Source organism: Bos indicus, chromosome 15 (assembly GCF_029378745.1).
Source record: "Bos indicus isolate NIAB-ARS_2022 breed Sahiwal x Tharparkar chromosome 15, NIAB-ARS_B.indTharparkar_mat_pri_1.0, whole genome shotgun sequence".
Lineage (NCBI taxonomy): Eukaryota > Metazoa > Chordata > Mammalia > Artiodactyla > Bovidae > Bos > Bos indicus.
This window is the reverse complement of record NC_091774.1, coordinates 58,228,024-58,246,908: the sequence shown is the minus strand read 5'-3', so window position 1 is coordinate 58,246,908 and position 18,885 is coordinate 58,228,024. Positions and strand designations below refer to the sequence as shown.

General features: G+C 38.6%; 1 protein-coding gene and 1 long non-coding RNA gene across 2 annotated transcripts in view; one reads left to right on the top strand and one right to left on the bottom strand.

Annotated features, from left to right (window-relative positions):
- The window catches only part of BBOX1 (gamma-butyrobetaine hydroxylase 1), a 66,447-nt gene extending 55,282 nt beyond the window's left edge, over nucleotides 1-11,165 (bottom strand). The window contains exons 1-2 of the mRNA XM_019975726.2: nucleotides 10,790-11,165; nucleotides 9,241-9,355 (exon numbers count right to left, since the gene is read on the bottom strand). Of these exons, the coding sequence (XP_019831285.1) occupies nucleotides 9,241-9,355; nucleotides 10,790-11,008 (334 nt within the window). The 5' untranslated portion in view covers nucleotides 11,009-11,165. The remainder of the gene's footprint in view (nucleotides 1-9,240; nucleotides 9,356-10,789) is intronic.
- Nucleotides 11,166-12,419: 1,254 nt separating this feature from the next.
- On the top strand, nucleotides 12,420-18,081 carry LOC109569930 (uncharacterized). Its single transcript, XR_002182389.2, has 3 exons — nucleotides 12,420-12,522; nucleotides 16,564-16,613; nucleotides 17,298-18,081. It is a non-coding gene; the product is annotated as an uncharacterized lncRNA (long non-coding RNA).
- Nucleotides 18,082-18,885: the final 804 nt, after the last annotated feature.

Genomic DNA, 18,885 nt, shown 5'->3' with positions numbered 1-18,885 from the left:
TGAGAGTCCTTTGGACTGCAAGGAGATCCAACCAGTCCATTCTGAAGGAGATCAGCCCTGGGTGTTCTTTGGAAAGAATGATGCTAAAGCTGAAACTCCAATACTTTGGCCACCTCATGCGAAGAGTTGACTCATTGGAAAAGACTTTGATGCTGGGAGGGATTTGGGGCAGGAGGAGAAGGGGACGACATAGGATGAGATGGCTGGATGGCATCACTGCCTTGATGGACGTGAGTCTCAGTGAACTCTGGGAGTTGGTGATGGACAGGGAGGCCTGGCGTGCTGCAATTCATGGGGTCTCAAAGAGTTGGACACGACTGAGCTACTGAACTGAACTGAAGAATCCACATGCAGAAAACTAAGATCATGGCATCTGGTCCTATCACTTTGTGGGAAATAGATGGGGAAACAGTGGAAACAGTGTCAGACTTTATTTTTTGGGGCTCCAAAATCACTGCAGATGGTGACTGCAGCCCTGAAACTAAAAGATGCTTACTCCTTGGAAGAAAAGTTATGACCAACCTAGATAGCATATTAAAAAGCAGAGACATTACTTTGCCAACAAAGGTCCGTCTAGTCAAGGCTATGGTTTTTCCTGTGGTCATGTATGGATGTGAGAGTTGGACTGTGAAGAAAGCTGAGCACTGAAGAATTGATGCTTTTGAACTGTGGTGTTGGAGAAGACCCTTGAGAGTCCTTTGGACTGCAAGGAGATCCAACCAGTCCATTCTAAAGGAGATCAGTGTTGGGTGCTCTTTGGAAGGAATGATGCTAAAGCTGAAACTCCAGTACTTTGGCCACCTCATGCAAAGAGTTGACTCATTGGAAAAGACTCTGATGCTGGGAGGGATTGGGGGCAGGAGGAAAAGGGGACAACAGAGGATGAGATGGCTGGATGGTATCACTGACTCGATGGACGTGAGTTTGAGTGAACTCCGGGCCTTGTGATGGACAGGGAGGCCTGGCGTGCTGCAATTCATGGGGTTGCAAAGAGTCAGACACAACTGAGTGATTGGATTGAACTGAACTGAAGAATCCACATGCTTGTGGATGGGGCTCTAGATTGTGGGATGATTAGAAAGTCCCAGGGAAGACTTGGGACTGTATTGTGCTGCAGAGAATCACCAGGGCTGGGGGAGGGAAGATAATGATGGGCATCTGGAGGATAACCCTGCAGGGTTGTGCAAGCTGGGGGTGAACACAGAGGCCATGTTATTTCAGTAACTCAAGTATGAGATAACAAAAGGCTTTGACTAAGTGGTTAGCAAGAAGGACAAATTATACAATCTTTTTCACCTATAGCGTTTTGAATGTCAGTCTTCTCTGGGCAAACAGGCAATGAACATGGAAGCTTGATAGCTGATGGAAAAAAAGATAGGATTGTGCCTTTTTTTTTTTCTTTTTCTGTAAACTGATATACTATTTAAGAAGGTCAAGAAGCCTCTCAAGGCTGTTCTCTATGGTTATCAGTATTTACAACTGCTTTCAAGGGAACCTTCTGAAGATGAAGTGAGGTCATATGTAAAGTGAGACATCGTTTTTCACTCAGTGTGGTGCTTTTCAAGGCTGTAAGCTGGTCCCATCTCCATTGTGCAGATAAAGATTTGGGAACAAGAAAGGTTAAGAAAATTGGTCAAGGTCACAGATCTAGCAAGACTTAGGTTCTAGAGTACTTTTAATTCAGTGCTATACTGTTCTTTTGATTCAAAGCAAAGTTACAGATTGGGAAAAATACAGAATTTTGAGCAAAAGGTTAAAGTTAGAGAAATCGTTGAATGGAATAGAGACTAAAAATTATTTAACTAATTTGCTCAGTTAGAAAGTAGGCAAATCAACAGAATGGGTGAACAGCAACATCAAAAGTCTTTCCAAAATCTTTTTTTTTTTTTCCTTATGGGGATAGAAAAATTTAAGAAGAAATTAAAACTAATTTTTTTCCATGGACATATTGAAAGTTCGGAACTGGAATCTTAAAGAAATTTAAGTATGATGAAGATATCTATTACTCCAAACTATGTTTGTTCCACTATGTTCTGCCATCTTGAAGAACAAAGTAGAACCAGAAGTGAGAAGTAATAGTTTTTTAATCAGAATCAGTTGTCCTTTTTTTTTTTTTTTTCCCCAGTTGGTGAATCTCCTAATGTGTAGGCACTAGCAGAAATGACATTAAGTTCATAACTTATGTGCCTATATGTAGGTTTGGTAAAGTGAAGCCAGCATTCAAAACAATACAACTTTACTTCTTGAAATTGCCACACTTTAGAATTTTCTTAATTTATAAATTCTAAATTTGCCATCTAATTGCCAATGTTACAAAACTTATTCCCATGCTGCAAGAAAAAGTAAGTCTTATTTGTGAGAAATGGAAGTTTTTCACTCATTGGAGAAAGCCCACTTTACTTTTTCCCTGTTTGAAAGAAAAGGGAAATAAAAGAAATAAATTTACTTTAGTGTAACTCTAGATAATTACTTTTCCAAGAATAAAGAAATTAGTGTATTTTCCTTAACTTTTGATGTGGTAGGTATACTGAAAAATTATGAAAAGGGAATAGACTATAATAATTCTTCCTCAAAATAGATTTACTTTAGATTCTCAAAAATACCCTTAAACTTTTTCAAGGTTTTTAAAGATATCAACTTTTTGAAGACACGAGCTTTTCAAAGTCCTATTTTGCACTAACATTGGATGATGATATGATAGTTTATTTTATAAAGTTGTTAAATAATAAAAATGATTAAAAATATATAATTAATGTTTCTTACCTAAAAATTTTTAAAAAGTAATAGATGTAGTTCACAGGACTTCCCCCCACCCTGTACTTTTGTAATGTGTCCAGCTTCAAAACAGACTTTATCTTTAATACTTTAATACATATCTCTTGAGTATATGATTATGTGTTTTCTAGCTGGAAGTATGGATGGGGATGAAAAAAACATAAAAGAAAAAGGATCTGACCTAGAGTTTACAAGTAGAACCCCAAACTAGGCAGATGGCTGTGGAAACAACCTCCAGCCTGGGAGCTTCTGTTGGGTATACAATACTGCAGGGTGCTTCTCAGGCTGTGAATCTCCCATCTTGGACTTACTGACTTACAGTCCACAGGGATATTAGAGCCTTCAGATATTATGCCCTCGTTTCTCAAGTGCAATGCAGAAACTGAGTGTGATAACAAATGATATGTGATTCAGAAAAGAACAGGACATATTGAAAGACATCACTATGGCACAGAGAAAAAGGGCAGCAAAATATGCATTTGTAAACTTACAAGCATTTAAGATACCTGTATTCATTTCATCAAAGCCCCAAACACATTTCTCTGAAACTTGGTAGGTTCATTTCACATATGGCAGGCAAAATAGAGACTTTCTTTTTAAACATACGAAGGCTTTGGGCCATTCTCCCACCTGTGCATCAGAGTGTGGGCCTGAGTGACTTGTACTAGGTCTTTCTTGGGAAGGCAATATATTTGGCAATGTGACACAGTGGCTTGATTGCTCTGATGCATCTGTTTTAACAGAGCTCTTCTGAAGCCATTCTGACTGGTAGTTCATACAGTTGGAATGTTCTAAGATATCTTGGAAAAAAACCCTCCCAGTCCTTTTCATAATTACCAAGTAATAAGTGAAACAGATACCTTCATTCCATCCCCGACTTGCCCTGCTAATTCCCACCTCTGGGGGTTTAAGAATGGATGAAGGATGGGGCAACGTTTAGGGATATGGATGAACTATTATGTGGGAATTGGGCATATTTGTTGTGTACATTACTTGTTCATTTTTAAAAAAAGATAATAATTTTTGCTTTTGGGGCAAATTTCTATAAAAATAGGCTGTGTACCAAACCAACTCTATTCTTTGCACTATAATAAAAATCTTCATCTTCAAGGACGCATATGGCCCTCTATTAGAAAGGGGGAGCTCTGTTTTTTTTTTTAACCATATGCAAAATCACCATGGTGAAGTCTCTCAGTTGTGTCCTACTCTTAGCGACCCCATGGACTGCAGCCTACCAGGCTCCTCCATCCATGGGATTTTCCAGGCAAGAGTACTGGAGTGGGGTGCCATCGCCTTCTCCTGGTAGGCTGCAGTTCATGGGGTCGCTAAGAGTCGGACACGACTGAGCGACTTCACTTTCACTTTTCACTTTCATGCATTGGAGAAGGAAATGGCAACCCACTCCAGTGTTCTTGCCTGGAGAACCCCAGGGACGGTGGAGCCTGATGGGCTGCCGTCTTGGGTCGCACAGAGTCAGACACGACTGAAGCGACTTAGCAGCAGCAGCAGCGTAGCTACTTGAGAGTTTTCAGTTCCTCTTGCGACATATTCCTTTTGAAACAAAGAAGGGAGTCATAGCTATGGACTGTAGAAGGGTTGTAATCTGATAAAGTACACAGGTGAAGCCTTGCTCTGATAGAAGAGGGACATATGGAAATGAAGGGAAATATTCTTTTCTGACTGTGCTGTGTACTTAGTTTCTGGATTGCTGACAAAACTGAGCAGATTGCTTCTATGGAATAAAGATTTTCTTCAAATTAACACCTTTTAAATCTCAATTTGCGATAACAAATATTACTGCTGTCAGAGAGTAATACGCAAATATTCCAGTACCAATTCAAGGAGATAGCTAGGAAAACAAGCATTCATTCTGCCACCACATGTTAATAAAAAGAACAGATATTTAGGTTCATATACAAAAGATCACATTATGCACTGATTCTTTTCTATTTTAGTCCTATCAGTTTTATTTTGGGAATTTTGCATCTTAAAGTTAGTCCCCAAAAATGAGTGTATAATCATGCCAATTTCTCATGAAAGCTAAAAAGCAATTTCAGAAAAATTCTTCATATTTCCAATGTTTTATTAAAATCTTCACTTATGTCCATCTATTTGGAAACATTCACATGCTAGGCTTGGGTTTAAATGGATAAAGATTTAGAGGGCCAGACCCTCCTGTCCTCCAGGTTAATATCTATTTTTCTTGAGTACAAATACTATCCCTGTGCTCTCTGCTACTTTCCTAGTTTAAGTTCTTAATGTTTCATACAGGATGACTTCTAGATCATACTATGGTTACCCTGCTCCTGAGCATTCCCCACACCAATCCATCCAGCCCAGATGACCATGACCAAGATTTTTCTACATCACAGATCTGATCTCTTCACCCTCTTTAATTTAAGATAAATACAAACCAAGAACCAAAGGGGTACACTGGAAGAGGGAAGGGTAGAATGCATTAAGAACAAAAGGAAGCTAAGGAGACATTCACAATCTCATAGGCACTTGAGAAATTATATGTGTTTGGTAAAAATCATCCTAAATGTAAATGCATCCTAAAAATGAAAATGTAAAATGCATCCTAAAAAAATAGATAAAGCCATCTTCTTCTTAAACTTATAAACAATCATTTCTCTGGCCTTATAAGAAGAGAATCAGCCTGAAAAACTAACAGAAGGAAAAATACTTGACCTTGGTGCTAAGCAAACTTTCTTGCCTTAGGGTTTAGGGTTGAGCCTCTTAGTAGGGCACTTAAGCCACTTCCTTCTTAGTTGCCTAACAATTGTAACTTCATCCATATTAAACTAATTGCAGTTTCCTAAACCCACCCTGCTCTATTATACTTCTTTGCTCTTTTCTCTGTTGAGAATTTCCTTACTTTCTATCTTTGTCAAACAAATGGATTCCTCAAAACCCAGTTCAAGTATTACGTCTTATTTGAGTCACATTTTCTTATCTCTTCAGAGTCCTTCTGCATTCTAATAAATCTTCTATGCACGTCTTCATGTACTTAAATTATGTACTATACTTATTTGTTTCCATGGCTGATGTCCCCTCCTAGGTGGGATAAATCTTCTAGGGAAGAACCCATGTTTTTCTAAAAAAAATTTTAACAGGAATATAATTGCTTTATAATATTGTACTGGTTTCTCCTGTACAACAATGTGAATCAGCTATAAGTATATATATATCCTCTTCCTCTTGGGCCTCCCTCCCAACCCTCTAGGTCATCACAGACCACCTAGTTGAGCTCCCTGTGCTATACAGCAGCTTCCCACTAGCTATCTATTTTACACATAGTAGTGTATATATGTCAGTGCTACTCTTGCAATTCATCCCACTCTCTACTTCCCCACTGAGTCCACAAGTCCATTCTCTACATCTGCGTCTCTACTGTTGTTCAGTTGCTCAGTTGTGTTCGACTCTTTTGTGACCCCATGGACTTCAGCACCCCAGGCTTCCCTGTCCTTCACCATCTCCCAGAGATTACTCAAACTCATGTCCATTGAGTTGGTGATGCCATCCAACCATCTCATCCTCTGTCATTACCTTCCTGCCTTCAGTGTTTCCCAGCATCAGGGTCTTTTTTAATGAGTCAGGTCTTTGCATCAGGTGGCCAAAGTCTCTATTGCTGTCCTGCAATATGTCTTTTTAAAACTTGGTATTTCCTTACAGTTTTCAGCACAAGATAGGTGCAACTGAATAGAAATGTATGAGAGAATGATTGTTATCCATGTTTCCCAGCTGTGACTGTCCCATGACAAGAGCTTTTTCTGGTGGATGGTCTTTCCATTTCTGAGTGCAACATCTAATGCCAAGGGAAAATCAAGGAAATGTAATCTGTATCTTGACACCAGATTTTAAGTCTTTCTTCACTCTAAGGAAAGAGCAACAGAGGAAACACTGCCAGTGAGGACCCAAAACAAAGCTCTTTCACAAATGTAACTGAGTCTGTTTACTTGTTCTGAGTATGAATGTTTGAAAATATGCAATGGCAGGGAAATAAGGTGCCAAATTCTACAGGCAAAAAGCCACAGAAGCAATATTTCAAAAATGGTCCATTAATTTCTTATTTTACCTACCAACCACACAGCTTGAGAATATATTTTAAAAATCTGATCTTGTTTTAAACCATTAAAATAGTTTCCATTGTCTAAATAACAGCCAGTTCTCCTTATATGATTTCTGATTGCAGCCTGTCCGTGTGACCTGTTTTTTCCACTGTTGAACTGAAAGTAGTATCATTTCCATCCTGCTACTGCCTGACAGTACTGAGAAATGCAAGCTATAAAACTGCACTTGTCAAGAAATATTAATGGAGGGGGTGGCCGTATCCTTTTACAATGCTTAAAAGCTTAAGCTGTAATAATAAAAAGTTGGCTTTTATTCCCTGAGATCATCAAAAGAACTTGAAGGAAATGAAAGTAAAATCCAATGGGATTACAAAATTAAGGCAGAGTTAAGGAAAAATATTTTGAGTACCAGAAGAAATCTAAAATAAATAATAAAAAAAAATACACTTGTGATATTGCTATTTGACCCAGACAGTTTCCATTCAGTTATGTAATTGGAGACTCTTTGAAGAATCTAACCGTGAACTCACTGGGGGAAGGCAGGAAAAGCATCTTTCCTTGGATATCCATCTGGATTCCACCAGCTAGCTTGACTAGATAAAGAGGAAAATGGGTTTCTGATGGTTTAGACAGAGAGCACTGGAGCAAAACTTTGTCAGTTGTCAGAATGGTAGGATTAAGGGATGGAGGCCTATCCTTGAACAGGAAGGGGACCACATCACACCCTATCGATAACCATGGGTCCAGGTGAAGCTGTAGTAATATCTCCACACCTAGGACACTGTTGTAAGTCTAGCACTGAAAACCATGCAGAGTCACCATACATGTTTGAGAATTTCAGATCTGAAAGCAGTAAGGTAAAAATCTGTGTCTTGGTATATGACCCAGAATCCCCAGAAGAGATGTGTTACAAAATCCAATAAGGCTGATCAGTGGCCCAAAGGGACAGTGGTCCAATATATCTGGTTAACAGTGGAAAAGAATGTTCAAGGAAACTTACCTTGTTAGTGTATTTGTGCAAGTCAAGATTCAAGTAAATATATAAGAATCAGCTTGTTCTCAAAATCGCCTTTGACCACATCATCTTGTGATACAAATCTTCAACATATGCAGAGAATAAAATTGTAATGGCTTCCCAGGTGACTCAGTGGTAAAGAATCCACCTGCCAGTGCAGGAGCCTCAGGAGATGCAGGTTCAATCCCTGGCTCAAGAAGATCCCCTGGAGCAAGAAATGGCAACCCACTCCAGTATTCTTGCTGGGATAATTTCAGGGACAGAGAAGCCTGGTGGGCTACAGCCCATGGCATTGCAAAGAGATGGGCACAACTGAGCATGCACAAAGTATTACTACTTCCCACTTCTCCCCAGCACTTCTGATTGAGTTGTATTATTGTATATCTCTGAAAAGTCGTATTTAAAAAATAACTTTCTATCTTATTAAGTGCTTATTTTGTATCTCAGATCAAGATTAAAACCTTCTTCATAGAGAACAGATTCATAGTTGCTACAAGGGAGAGGGGATTCGAGGAAAGATGGAGTAGGAGTTTGCGGTTAACAAATTCAAACTATTATATGTAGAATGGATAAGCAAAAGGGCCTACTGGACAGCACAGGGAACTATATCAACATCCTGTGATAAACAATAATGGAAAAGAACATAATAAAAGTGTATTTATATGTCTAACTGAATCACTTTGCTGGACAGCAGAAATTAACACATATTGTAAATCAACTATATTTCAATAAAAAAGAAAAAAGACTGAAAGGAAGGTTTTTTTTTTTTTTTTTTTTAAAGAATGAAGTCTTCCTTTTTGACTGAATCTGTCTAGTGGATAGATTCTGAATAATTCTGTGGTCACAGATTCCCTTGAGACTCATATAAACTCTCCCCAAGCAATTTGCTGTGCACAAGCCTGACACACACACTCACATGCACATTCAATGCTGTGTATACTATTTCATGAGGTTCACGGATCACATAATTTTATCTGTGGACGCCAGTTTAGAAATATCTGCCTTGTTGATCTTGTGTTTTTCTGACCTCAGACAAAACTGTTAAGGAACAAGTGTGCCTTTGATTCATCCTGCTTCTTTGCAGGGAGACTTATGGAGTGCCTGTGAGTGAAAGTTTTCGTGTTAGATGACAAGGATACAAATTTGCTAAATTTCTTTTCTTTTGAGGTAGAAAATTCCAAGTTCTAGAATGTCTAGACCTGCTCTATGTTTCTTTCTAGCTCTACTTGCATGATCTGTGTGGTAAATCATTAAACATTCCACATAAATTACAATAATATTTTAACCAGGGTACAAGGGTTTTAATTTGCTTCTGAGCAAATTTTTTTTACCATATGAGGTTTAAAGGTTAAAATCTGAAAACCATAGCAAGGTTACCTGGCAAAAACAATTCTTTCTGGAGTTTTTCTCTGGCCTGCTGTGAAAAGCATCTTTTCTTCAGCCAATCAGCTCCATATTCACTGCAATGGTCATTTGGCCACATGATATGAACCTTATAACACAGAAAGCAAATATCACATAAACATATATTATACTTCTATGTACTTTGGTTCTCTGCTGTTGCTGCTTCTGAAAGTTATTTAAGGTTATCAGAGAATCAAATTAGCTCTTGCTTTTTTTCCCTTCTGTTTTTTAACTTTTATACGTACAAGCATAGAATAAACTTTTGGCAAAGGAAGAAATTGAATGCCAAGGAGATACAGCTGAGGTCTGAAGCCCCTTAAATATTACACAAGAAACAAAACCTGGCTAGATCTGAAGTTCTTGTTTTATATTCTTAAAACCCATGGTCCCTGAACTTTCTGTGATGACTTGAGGTCAGAGATCAATTAAGATTCCTGCCAAGAATATCAGAAATAGTAATGATGATGATGAGGTAGATAATAGGAGGACTAGCACCATTTTGAGCGCATACCATACAAGGAGCACTATCAACATAACTCACTTAGTCCTCATACAACTTGTGGGGGAAGCTATAACTAATATTCACATTTTCAGGTGAGGCAAGTAAGAGGAAATAACATGGTTATAATCCCACAGCTAGCAAGCAGTGAACTCTGGCAGTAAAGTCCTTGATTCAAGATGAAGACAGAGGTGGGGTAGATAACCTTGCTGGTCACACTTCCTCTTCTGATAACCATCCTAGCAAATTTGGAAGAGAGAAACAGGCTGGGGCCATGTCTGCTTTGTGGTTTTGAGAGCTGAGCTGTCAGGAATCCCATACGAAGTCTTTTACGTCTACTCACGAATTTGACTAAAAATATTAATCAATACAAGTTTTTGAGTGCTCACTGTATGCCAACCACATGCTAACATTTTACCCACATTATCTCATTCAGTCTTCACATCATCTCTAGGAACAAATCTTGTTAGTATCCTTCATTTCTAGATGAGTAAACTGAGGTAGGGAGCATTCCTTGTATTAGAGAAATAGTTTGATTGTACCTTCAAGGCTGCCACTCACTGAAGGAATAATGAGCAACTTTGTATATTTAATTAAAGATAATAGCAGTAGTAATAAAATAGTAATAATGATAGCAGAAGCTTTCCCTTAGTGAGCATGCTGACTTGGCACCAAGCACTATGCAGTCTTGTTTTTTTTATACATGGCTCAGTATTAAAGAATCTGCCTCCCAATGCAGGAGACACAAGAGATGTGGATTTGATCCCTGGGTCAGGAAGATACCCTGGAGTAGGAAATGGCAACTTACTCCAGTATTCTTGCCTAGAAAATTCCATGGACAGAGAAGCCTAGTGGGCTATAGTCCACGGGGTTGCTAAGACATGACTAATTGAGCACATCCCTGACTCTGATATATAATATATACATATATTAAATACAATATAATTCATCATTCGAATTATTTGAGTCTAGACCTTTTATTTAAGTTGAGAGAGCAGGGAGAGATAATTTGGAGATAGTTACCTTTTTCCTGTCAAACATCAAGTCTTTGATCCCAACGTACACATCAAGAGCTTCGATAAGAAGTTTCCGTGCTTTTGCCGAATCAAGGTAGCAGTCGGGACACTGACAGTTGTCCCGGAGCCACACAGCCGGGTAGATAGAGTCTGTACCATCCTGCCAGATGATTCGCATCAAGTGAGCTCCATCCAGCACTTCTGCCTTTTGGATGACGCAGCCCATGTTTCTAGTCCTTGGGGGTAAACCTTGTCAGCTACCTGCTATGACAAATCAGTGTTAAAAGGACTCTCAGGAGGATCAGGTCTGAACTTGACTTCTAACAATTCAAATGGACTCTGGCTTCTGCTATTTGCTGGGGTTTGTGGTTTCACTTATCTGTGCTGGGACCTTTGTTCTGATGAGAGTATTTCATGAGCTGTAAACAGAAACACAGTGACTAAAAGTAAACAAGATAAATGCTCTGTCATGATCCAGACAGAAAGAATTCCTTGTTTTCTCATAGCACTTAAAAAAAAATAAGTTCAGAACCAATGACACAGGCACTTTTAAGCTTGCATAAAAGCTCTGGAATTTTTTTAAGAGAGAAAAATACTCCACAAATTGAAAGTGTAACTGTCACACCTGTGCTATTTTAACTGATGCCCAAATTCGCTGCTGCTGCTGCTAAGTCACTTCAGTCGTATCCGACTCTGTGTGACCCCATAGACGGCAGCCCACCAGGCTCCCCCGTCCCTGGGATTCTCCAGGCAAGAACACTGGAGTGGGTTGCCATTTCCTTCTCCAATGCATGAAAGTGAAAAGTGAAAGTGAAGTCGCCCAGTCATGTCTGACCCTCAGCGACCCCATGGACTGCAGCCTACCAGGCTCCTCTGTCCATGGGATTTTCCAGGCAAGAGTACTGGAGTGGGCTGCCATTGCCTTCTCCGGCCCAAATTTGCTGGATCCAGCCAAATCAGGAACTTTCAAATCTCAGTTCCTAGACTCATTCTGCCCTCATTACTAGGGATGACTGTCAGGAAGCATTTAACAGGAGGCTTCCTGTGTGCTATTTTGGATCTGTCAGGAATCCTCTGTTCCTTTTTAATTCCTGAATATTCAGGAATTAAGAGGAGAGGCAAGCCTCTCCCTGGGCTGAGGAATCCAGGCATATCCTTTGTTAGTTTTTCAACACGGTGATAAGTATCCTCTTCCTTCTTATGAACCATACGATAAAAGTGACTGTTTACAACTCTCTCTCTCTTTAATATGGATCGCCTATGTTTTGTAAGTCTGGAATTTTAATTGTTATCTTTTCTGAGAATAACTACCTTGTAAGACAGTATATATGCCCATACCATGTTGATTAAAACACCTTTGCTCCATCAGAGCTTTGGTCCCCGTGTCTTGCTTTCTCTCTCTCTCTCAGGCTAATTCTTTGGAGCGCAGGGACCTGTCATGCTCATTCTCCTGCCTAGGCTTCTAAGACCCTCCTGAGAAGGCGCACTGTGCCTTCACCCCCCTCAAGAGGGTGCCAGGTGCCTTCATGAGCGACACAAGCCCTGTGTCAAGGGCTTTATTGGTTTTCCATGTAAACCAAGGAATATCAGCCTCTTTCTCTCTCTCTTTTACTTTCTTATCATCGACTCCAGACCACCAGGTTCTGGTCCATTAAAGGACCTCAACAAGTGGTGCCCGAACAGGAGCCTGGTACACGTGGCAGATTCGGACAGAGTGACCTCAGTGGCCTATTGGGGCCGGTAAGTACTAAGATATGGGTAAAACGGCTGGAAACCCCATCACTTTTCTACTTTACTTAATCACTTACTTAAATTTCAGGGACCTAATGAAATGTATGCTGATTTTTTAGCTAGATTAGAAACTGCTATTTCCCGTACTGTAATTGGAGAAGAAGCCAGTAGGCAACTAGAGAAATTACTTGCTTATGAAAATGCAAATTAGGAATGTCAAAAAGCTATAGCTCCAATTTGTGAGACAGAGACTATTATTGATTATTTGAAGGCTTGTTGCAATCTAAAATCAGAAACTCAAAAGATGCAAATGCTAGCTGAAACAACGGTTGCTGCCTTAAGAAAGGGAAATGAAGGATGATTTACATGTGGAAATAAGAACCATTTAAAAAGGGATTTCCCTAAAAAAGCTAAAAAAAAAAAAACCTCCAAAAATCTGCCCTTGCTGCCATAGAGATATGCATTGGGCCAAAGATTGTAAGTCTAAATTTGACACTGAAGGAAAGCCTATTCCAGAAAACTCCAAGTAGGGACCCCCCCAGATCCCCTTCAACAAAAAGCAGGGACAAATTCCATCTTTTCCCTGAAACCCTCAACATCTGGCAGTGCTGCCGTTGATACACCAGCTTTGTTTTTAGAGAATATGAGGTTAAAGAGCTCTACTTAAATTCAAATTCATGTGAACTGAAAAGTATTCAATATTAAATATAATGTTTATTTAAATATAAATATAATTTAAATATAATTGTTTGCTCATCTAATTAAGACACGTCTTAAGTCATCAACATTATATAATGCTTTTATTATGCCTAGGTTTAAGGTAAACTAAATTTGTCAACAAAAAGGTAACTCTTTATATATTTATATAAATATATAAATGAGATGAAAACTTTTAGATAAACTCTATTAAAAATAATTATATTTTTAATAGAATAATCTATTATTATAATCTAAAATAATCTCTTAAGATTGGGATAACTTAAATTTCTAGAGTTGTACTAAACTAAATAATAAAAGTTTATTAAATAACTAGGTCATTTCCAAATAAAATAAGATTTTAAAACATTAATTACTGAACATTAACTTCCCTTACAAAAAGTTTTTCTTACAGAAAAACTAAGGAGATTTTAAACTATTAATAAATATATTATATAATGTATAATATATATAAATATATATTATAATATGATATAATAAATATATTCACCAATCTATAAAATGCTAATATACAAGACACTCCATAGTTGCTAAAAAAAAAGTAAGATATATGCTGTTAATAAAAAGATATAAGATATGGCAAAAAGGTTTATGACAAATAAAAGAGAAATTATAGGTGGCTAAGGAACTTATAGATACACAACTAGAATTAAAGCATATTGAGAAATCTTGTTCTCCTTAAAACTCTCTTATTTTTGTTATAAAAAAGAAATCTAACAAATGGCGTCTCCTAACAGACCTTAGAAAAGTTAATGCATCTATAAAACCTATGGGTGCAAAAATCCCATCACCTACCACTATTCCTCAAAATTGGCATATTATTATTATTATTGATTTACGAGATTGCTTTTTTAATATACCTTTACACCAATTAGACTGAGAGAGATTCGCTTTCTCTCTCCCTTATCCTAATCGTATTGGACCTCATAAAGGGTACCAATAGACTGTACTGCCACAAGGGATGATGAATTCTCCCACCATGTGTCAGTACTACGTTGCCAAAACCCTTGAGCCTGTGAAAAAGCAATTTCCTAACTTTCTTGTTGTTCACTATATGGATGATACATTGTTTTCGGCTCCATCTGTCTTAAAAACTCAACACATGGTTGACTGAGGACCCCATGGTTTGTGGTTCTCTAACTGCTCAAAAGGGGTTAATAACACAGTGTGTGACTATGTAACACAAGTGACATAGAAGGTCACTGACACTATGATACAACATTACCATGACAAAGGACTTCTTGGGTGGCTTGATGGTGGATTAGCCCCACCTCGTCCTAGAATCCTCCTCGGTAAACAGAGTGGGCCTGAACAATGGGACATTTGACAACTTGCTGCGGTTTCACAGGGACCAGTCATGGTCATAGTAGCTATTTCTTTCACTATAATCAGTCATATTTTATGACTGTGTCCCACTTCCTTTTGTTATAGCCATAGGCAAAATATTACCCACAGCATCAGGTCTGGAACTATAACTCTGGTGATTGTCTTGGTAATTATATTTGTTGTTTATCATTGCCTTTCTATAAGGTTGGTTAATACTAAACAAACTCAATTGGTCAGGACCTTTTTTACAAATATAATAAAATAGAGGGGATTGTCAGGAAGCATTTAACAGGAGGCTTCCTGTGTGCTGTTTTGGATCTGTCAGGAATCCTCTGTTCCTTATTAATTCCTGAATATTCAGGAATTGAGAGGCAAGCCTCTCCCAGGGCTGAGGAATCCAGGTATTTCCTTTGTTAGTTTATCAATACAGTGATAAGTACCCTCTTCCTTCTTATGAACCATACGGTAAAAGTGATTGTTTACAACTCTCTCTCTTTAAAATATGGATCACCTATGTTTTGTAAGTCTGGAATTTTAATCTTTATCTTTGCTGAGAATAACTACCTTGTAAGACAGTATATATGCCCACACCATGTTGATTAAAACACCTTTGCTCCATCAGAGCTTTTTGGTCTTGCTCTCTCTCTCTCTCTGTCTCTCTCTCTCTCAGGCTAATTCTTTGCAGCACAGAGACCCATCGTGCTCATTCTCCTGCCCAGACTGCTAAGACCCTCTCAAGAAGGCGCACTGTGACTTCACCCCCTCAAAAGGGCGCCAGGTGCCTTCGTGAGCGACACAAGCCCTGTGTCAAAGGGCTTTATTGGTTTTCTGTGTAAACCAAGGAATATCAGCCTCTTTCTCTCTCTCGTTTACTGTCTTATCTTTGACTCCGGATCACCAGGTTCTGGTCCATTAAAGGACCTCAACAGATGACTTTTCACAAAGTTTTCTTTTCGTGAGCCAGGCTATCTGTATCTTGGTGATCTGGCAAATAGAAGCTTAAATAAGTAAAGAGTTTGTTTTTCTTGAATAAAAAGAAGTCCCAACATGACTGTCCATTACTGGTAATGTGATTTCACAGAATCATGGGGAGCCCAGGCTACTCAGAGACTTTATCCTTCTGCTTGTTGCCTCACGTTTGCAACATGACTGCTCCATCACCAATACCACATCTACATTCCAGGGAGGAAAAAGGAAAAACATCACGTGGCACTTAAGTCTACGTTATTTTCAACTCTTCCCCATCCAGCAACTTCCAGATATATTTCGTTGGCCAGAATTATATCACAATCTAACTTTAGCTATAAGAGAAGATGGGAAATATAACTGTTTACTAGTCACATGCTTGCTCTGTGGAAATCAATGTTTAATTAGTGAAGATGGAAAATAAGATGGAATCAACATGCATTCAGCAGCGTTGCTCACATCCTTTGAGACTTGCTCATATAGATATCTTCTTTAAATAGGCCATCCTGGGGCCTCTCAGACAACTATCAATGTCACTTATGCCCAGGCTTCCTTATTATTTTTTTTTACTTTCATAATTATCTCCTTTATTTTCAAGTCTGGAACTTCCAAGTGATCTTTGTATCCTCCAGTACAGCAGGCACATAAAGACATTTAATATTGGAATGAAAATTTTAGCTTGACACATGAGGAGGAAAAAGAAGACTCTTTTCTGTATTTAAGTAAGATTGTACTTACTGTGGTAACAACATAACGTACATAACTTGATCAAGGACAGGCAGTTGCCTGTGGGTCAGATGTTTTTACACAGGCCGTGAGGAAAGAATGGTTTTTATATTCTCAAAAGGTATGAAAAAGTAAAACAAGAACATGCAACAGGGAAAGTATATAAAGCTGAAAATATACTATCTTCCCTATATATATATATATATACACATATATCTATATGCCAACCTCTGAGCTAGAGAAAAATTGACTACATTTACTCTTTTTCTCCTTACATTTCCAGTATGATTTAAGGATCTGGTTATATTTTCCCAGATTAACTGGAATCATCACTGTCCAGTGAAATATCTACAGCAATTGCCCAGGTAAGCAGCAGGAGAAAGAGGCTGGGAAATACCAGAATACAGGTGATACCATCTTAAGATCTCCTAAGAAGTAAGACAATTAAGGGGAAAAATCCTTCTTATTAATTTTTAATCATCAAACTCTCATGTGTATTGGTATATATTTGAAACTTAACTCATTGTCAAGAAAGTGCTGATTAATAAGCTTGAAGGGCTTCCATGTAGTTCATTTGGTAAAGAATCTGCCTGCAATGCAGGAGACCTGGGTTTGATTCCTGAGTTGGGAAGATCCCCTGGGGGAGGAAATGGCAACTTACTCCAGTATTTTTGCCTGGAGAATCTCATGGACAGAGGAGCCTGGCAGGCTGTAATCCATGGAACTGCAAAGAGTTGGACACGACTGAGCAACTACACCACCACCAACGAGCTTGAAAATGTTTTGTTTGAAATGATTTTCATAAAACTTGAAATTTCACACATTAATTCTTAATAGATACATTGTTTGAAGGGTGCATCTTCTCCCATAATAAACACTGCTCTGTACTCACCCATGGCTCTGTGCCAAGTCCCACTAACTGTTGAAGTGATCACACCTACAGATATGGCCATACCAACCAACACCTGTTCCATTCTAACCTGACGTTTTTTCTTTCTCTCCCTCTTTTTTTCTTTATCTTTTTTTTTTTTTTTCCTTTTTCTACCTAGCAAGTTTGAACTGGAGAGGGAAAGTGCATTTCCAAGTATTAGGGGCACAGGGTTTGACAGGTGGCACTAGTGGTAAAGAATCTGCCAAGAGACTCAGGTTCAATCCCTGGGTTGGAAAGATCTCCTGGAGGAGGAAATGACAACCCATTCCAGTATTCTTGCCTGTAAAATTCCAGGAACAGAGGAGCCTGGTGGCCTATGGTCCAGAGTGTTGCAAAGAGCTGGACACAACTGAGCAACTGAACACACACATGTACACAGACTCTTCCCCACCCCACTCCTCTTGGTCAAATGGATGTTCTGGGAGGGTTATCTTGAGAGAGGAGGCCATATCAGGAGGGTGGCTGATGGAGGCTGCCTGAGGCAGCTGCGAGAGAGTGGCAGAACTGGAAAGACCTGGGTGTTGCTAAAGTTAAATTGTTTGGGTATCTGTGAAGGAACTTGACAGGTTATTTCTGTGCTTCACAATCCCCTTCTGAACTTTATGACAAATGTGAATGATAATCCAAACCAAAGGAGGGAAAGGATGGGAAAAGAGTTTCCCTCTAACTTTTCTTGATTTATTTAAAGCTTTATTAGGATAAATGGGATGAAATGGAAAACGGGAAAAAAAAAAAAATTAACGGACATTGTACTTGAAAACAAATTTTCTCCTGTAATGTATAGGCTTGTACGTGTGTGTGGCTTGTTAAAGTCTATTTTTCAATTTGACTTGTTAAAACTGAGCTGTGTTCTTATGGCTTGTTCATGTTAATGTTTGGCAGAAACCAACACAATTCTATAAAGCAATTATCCTTCAATAAATAAATAAATATAAAAAAAAAACCCAAGCTGTGTTGAAGCATAATGACCATTTAGTTATTTGATAAGTTGTTGTGTTTCTCTGAAGAAAAAAGAAAAACCAAAACATTTGATGCTCATAGCTCTGTGTGAGCTATGTATACATACTTCTCTGGAGGCTCAGATGGTAAAGAATCTGCCCACAATGAGGGAGACCCAGGATGGATCCCTGGGTCAGGAGGATAACCTAGAGAAGGAAACGGCAACCCATTCTAGTATTCTTGCCTGGAAAATTCCATGGACAGAGGAGACAGGCAGGCTACTGTCCCTGAGGTTGCAAAGAGTCAGACACGACTGAACAACTAAGAACTCATGCTCTCCTCCTAGGGACCTTAGAGCTGAGTGTCATGGCAAGCTCTCCTTTCTCTCTCTCTAAATATATATATATATATATATATATATATATTTCTCAGTGAGATATTTTTGCTGAATTAAAATGGTCCTATAAAGTGAAAATATTTATTTTATACCTATTTTCCTTCTTATTATTCACAATTATAATTTAATTCATGAAATATCACTTGAGTTTGGTGGAAGGAAGTCATATTAACGTCCTGAGAAACAGACTTTGGATTGATGTCAGGGGGGCTTACTGTCTAATGGGATAGATTTCTTTGCATTTCACCCCATTACTGATGTGTGTGTATGTGTTGTCATTTTCCTTGATAACTCACCATATTCTCCCCCTTCAGAGTTATGGACCTTTGTTTGGGACTCCTGTTTTGCTCAATAAATTGTTTTAGAGATT